The sequence below is a fragment of the Clupea harengus genome, chromosome 21 (genome assembly GCF_900700415.2).
Source record: "Clupea harengus chromosome 21, Ch_v2.0.2, whole genome shotgun sequence".
Classification (NCBI taxonomy): Eukaryota; Metazoa; Chordata; class Actinopteri; order Clupeiformes; family Clupeidae; genus Clupea; species Clupea harengus.
The window spans coordinates 6,167,209-6,172,208 of NC_045172.1; the positions used below are offsets into that span (position 1 = coordinate 6,167,209).

A 5,000-nucleotide genomic window follows, 5' to 3' on the forward strand; every position below is an offset into this window, starting at 1 on the left:
AAAGAGAGTGAGGGAGAGAGAGAGGGAGAGAGAGGAGGGAGAGGGAGAGAGAGAGATGGAGGGAGAGAGAGAGAGAGAGAAAAACAGGAGACCATCATTACTTGATGCTCTTAACACACACACACACACACACACACACACACACACACACACACACACACACACACACACACTCAGAAACACTCAAATGTTCAGATCACATCTCACTCAATTATTCTGAAAACATTTCCGTTCTACTGCAAGCAGCCATTGCAGCTCCCTCAGGAAGCATGCAGCTCATTCTACATCCATTACAGAACAGCAAATGGCTTTCAACACACACACACACACACACACACACACACACACACACACACACACACACACCAGCATGCTACTGTGGACAGTCGTTACTGCCACTGGTATAAAAACAAATGTCTTGATTATGTTCTGAGAGTGGGTTACATGCCTCTGTCATGACATCTGTAGTGTGTGTTTGTGTGTTATATGCGTATCAGTCTATAATGTGTGTTTGTGTGCAGATTCTGCACATGTATGTGTATGAGAAGGCAAGTGTCTGTGTGTGTTTGAGTACATATGTGTATAAATGTAAGTATAAGTGCATGATTAATAACTGAGAGTGTGTGTGTTTGTGTATGAATGTAAATAAGTCGATGATGAGTGTGTGTATGGATGTAAGCAAGGGTACAATGACTGAGTGTGTGTGTGTGTGTGTGTGTGTGTGTGAGAGTGTGTGTGTGAGAGTGTGTGTGTGAGAGTGTGTGTGTGTGTGTGTATGAATCTGCCCTCCGGCCATAGTCTGTGATGGGATCTTGGCACCAGTAACCGACCAGAGGATAATCAAAACAAGCCGGGGGGAGTAAACACAGAGAAGCGCCGATGCCAGCTTGTTTACAAACGCCGCCGCGCCGGAACGTTCTATCCCACAGAGTGGGGCCCCGGACCGGACCCTCTCCGGGACCTTCTGGAACGTTTCGGGGCTGGGAATAGGTGCCGTTGTGGAATTTAATTTGATTTTCATTTGATTTGGAATTTATTTGTGTGTATGTGTGACGTAAAAGCTGACAAATGTTGTGGAAACAGAAGCTGATAAAAATGCAGAAATGAGATAGGGAGGATATTCTATTCTAGACACATCACCCAGTCAGCATGGCTCTCACAAATCCCTGCTTGAGTCCGAGAGGAATGGCTTACACAGTGGGGCACACACACACACACACACACACACACACACACACACTTTGGGGCTGCTTTCATAACCTGGGCTAGGTTACACAAGGGTGACTTTTAATTATGAAATGACTAGGTCAGGTCAGGTCTCTTTCTCTCACACACACTCTCACACACACTCTCACACACACACTCTCACACACACACAGAAAATCACACCAAGTGGGAGGAAGGCACAGAGTGAGATGGGGCGTCAGTGATTGTAGCGCTGACTACATGTGTGTGAGAGATGCAGCTTGCTTGCATAGCCACACCTCTTCCTCATTAATAATGCATGTCACCTCCCCTACGGCCACAGGGACTCCTCCCACATCGTCCACTCCACTCCACACAACTCCACCCTTCCTGCAGGAAGGCACACGAGCAGGCAGGCCGCACACATCTCCCAGCATGCTTTAGGGGCCGTGCAGGCGTGGGGAAGGGGGGGAGGTGAGGGGAGGAGGGGCACATCCAGACGTACCTGCAGTGGAAGGGTGGGATAGGTGCGGGGTGTGTGGGGCGTCAGTGGCTGGAGGAGGAGGCGGAGGGTGGAGGTGGAGGAGGCGGAGGCGGGGGAGGCAGCGGCACGTAAAAGCGGGAGTTGGTTACCTTTTGGATGGGCGGCAGCCGCTTACTCTCCCGGTGCACAGCGTCCAGTGTCTCGATGTGCATCTGGACGATGTCTGCACACACACACACACACACACACACACACCCACACACACACACACACACTCATTCATCAGTACAAACAGTACAGCGACTCCTTGACACCCAAAGACACTCTGCTGCGGACCCACATTCCTTGCAACTCCGCCAGCTTACTGGTTATTAGTTAATGGTTCATTATTTATTAGTTAAACAGTTATCCATTAAGAGTCGGAGTGCTAATTAAGAGTTAACAAAGACACAATGACCGGAAATAGCACAAATCAGAGCTGCACACCCAGTTAGGGCACACCGTTTTTGAGTATGCCTGTACCAGTGTGCATTTTTTCTTCTCACAGAATGTGTGTGTGTGTGTATGTGTGTGTGTGTCTATGTGTGTGTGTGTGTCTGTGTAGATCTAGTGAGTACCTGGGATCATGGTGTGTAGTGCCTTCAGGTGATCGTTGGTGACTCCGCTCTCGTTACACACTTTGTCCACGAAGCGGTTGATGAAGCGCACCACGGAGTTGGCCACGTCTGACGTCTCTGCGTCCTCGAAGCCACTCTCCGTGTCATAGCTCTCAGCCATGCTGCCTGTGATGCTAACACACACACACCACACACACACCACACACACACCAGAGAGAGAAATTATGTTTACATAACCACTAAAAAGCACAGGAGTCAAGAGTGTATGACGTGGTGTGTTCTCTGTGTGTGTGTGTGTGTGTGTGTGTGTGTGTGTGTGTGTGTGTGTGTGTGTGTGTGTGTGTGTGTGTGCATGTGTGTGCGTGTGTGTGGTATATGTATTCATGCGTGTACGTACGTGTGCCTGTGTCTGTACCTGTTGGTGAGGTAGCTGTTGCTGACGCTCTCGATGTCCCCCAGGCCGGTGTTGCGCAGCAGGCGGTTCTTGCTGGTGTCGAGCGGCAGCAGCAGGTAGCTCATGCGGTTGGCGTAGTGGATGGCCTGGCTGAAGACCGTGCTCTCCTCCTTCTGCACGCGCTCCTGCTGGAGCTCCTTGGTCAGCGTGGGCCACAGGCGGCTCTGCTCCGACGCCAGCTCCAGAGCGCTCAGCTCCGACGTCAGCGACAACGACACCGCCTCCTGGTCCTGACGGGGGGGGGAGAAAGGTCATGGAAGGTCAAGTTTTGGAAGAGAGTTTACGAGGACAATTTCTAATGGCAGAATGTTCTCTCAGACCCTCCGGTCATGTGACCATGAAATAGAAAACTATGACTATGACTATAGAAAATGTGTCTATTCATAAGTGAACTTGCTTTTAAAAAAAGTTGACAACAACAATCCAAAACCCTTATAAAAACCTTTTCATAATTTACATGACTTTGTGATGTCATATACAATATCAGTTTACGCTCTCTGATACAGACCTGGAGTAAATCCCTTGTGTATCTGCCTATTTTAGTAACAGTGGGTGAGAGTGTGTGTGTGTGTGTGTGTGTGTGTGTGTGTGTGTGTGTGTGTGTGTGTGTGTGTGTGTGTGTGTGTATATATATATACCGCGCTGGTTGAGTCTCCCTCCTCTGTCTCCAGGTAGAGAGATCTAATGTGTTTCTGCACGTCGCTGTAGAACATGGCCTCCCAGAACTGCATGTTGGTCCACACCATGTGCTCCTGCACACAGCTGTAGGCAAACTGAGTGATGCCTCCCCCCAGTTTCTACAGGAAACCACACACACGCACACACGCACACGCGCGCACACACACACACACACACACACACACACACACACACACACACACACACACACACACACGAACACACACAGAATATATACACAGTTTGCAAAATATCATGTCCTCCTGTTTCATCTCTCTCTCTCTCTGACACACACACACACAAAATTAGTTACTTCCTTACATGTAATTATAATGCATTGGCAGAGGAACTTGAAAAACTTGCCATGACTCTACTCTCTCATGAGTCTCCAGCCTCCCCCATACACACACACACACACACACACACACACACACACACACACAGTGTGATACTTACTCGACAGAAGGCAGTGACCAGGGGTAGAAGGGCAGCTGCAATGCCGTGCTCGTCCATGTGGGAGCAGTCCTAAGAAAGAAACACACACATACACATTTACAGACATTTCTCACACAAACACAATAACATGCATGCACACACACAAACAAAGATATACTCACACCCAGTTGCATTTTGCACACACACACGCAAATTAACACATCCACTCACTCACAATGTGTAATACTTAAAAGACTTAATGACTACAGTGCGTGTGTATTTCTGTAGATGTATGTGTGTATTCAAGGAAACAGGTCAATGTTTGACCTATTTAAACAACATATATTTGTGTGGCTATGCTTTTAGGTTTGCATGTCTGGGCACGTGTGCATACACTGATGTGTGCATGTGTGGGCACACGCATAAACGAGACTATTTACATGCACATAAATATTTATTACCAAGACAATGAGTATATTCATGGCCATAGTGTCTGTGTGTGTGTGTGTGTGTGTGTGTGTGTGTGTGTGTGTGTGTGTGTGTGTGTGTTGAGAGGGAGTGTGTATGAATGTGAGAAAGGGAGTGTGTAAAGTGTGTGTAGAATATAAGAGCGTGTATGTTTAAATAGTATTGGTGTGTGTGTGTGTGCATGTATGTATACTTGTGTGTGTGTGTTTACCTGCAGGGTGCAGTTCATCATGCGGACGACGTAATCAAACTGCTGGTCGTCCAGCACAGCTCGGTTCTGCAGGACGTGTTGGTTGAGCTCCTGCGTGAGACACACACGCGCTGCACGGCCCTTCAGCGCTCGCAACACCGCTGGCATCAGCTGCACACACACACACACACACACACACACACACAGTGTTATTTTAGTCATCTCAAACAACCTCAGGGCTATTGTGATCTTATTTTGGAGTCAAATTATCATTCATATTTGAAAATATCTGTGTGAGTTTATGAATTATCGTGGGCTTATTGTGTTTTATCCATGACCAAGAGCAGAGTACATTACACCAGTTTACAGTTTAAACTTAAACGGCTTCCAGTTAGTTACAGAGTAGATTTTGTGAAGTGCCGCTACAAGTCTATATATCACTGAAAGGACCCAGAATACATCTCTGATATGTTTAAAGAATATATCGAT

The 5,000-nt window shown here is 47.6% G+C and overlaps 1 protein-coding gene across 1 annotated transcript in view; it reads right to left on the reverse strand.

Moving 5' to 3' along the window:
• Positions 1–5,000, reverse strand: part of LOC105892370 (myotubularin-related protein 5) — a gene marked incomplete at its 5' end in the record, with an annotated part of 38,623 nt that overhangs the window by 18,027 nt on the left and 15,596 nt on the right. The window contains 6 exon segments of the mRNA XM_031559173.2: positions 1,819–1,892; positions 2,287–2,459; positions 2,702–2,970; positions 3,379–3,537; positions 3,875–3,943; positions 4,533–4,682. Of these exon segments, the coding sequence (XP_031415033.2) occupies positions 1,819–1,892; positions 2,287–2,459; positions 2,702–2,970; positions 3,379–3,537; positions 3,875–3,943; positions 4,533–4,682 (894 nt within the window).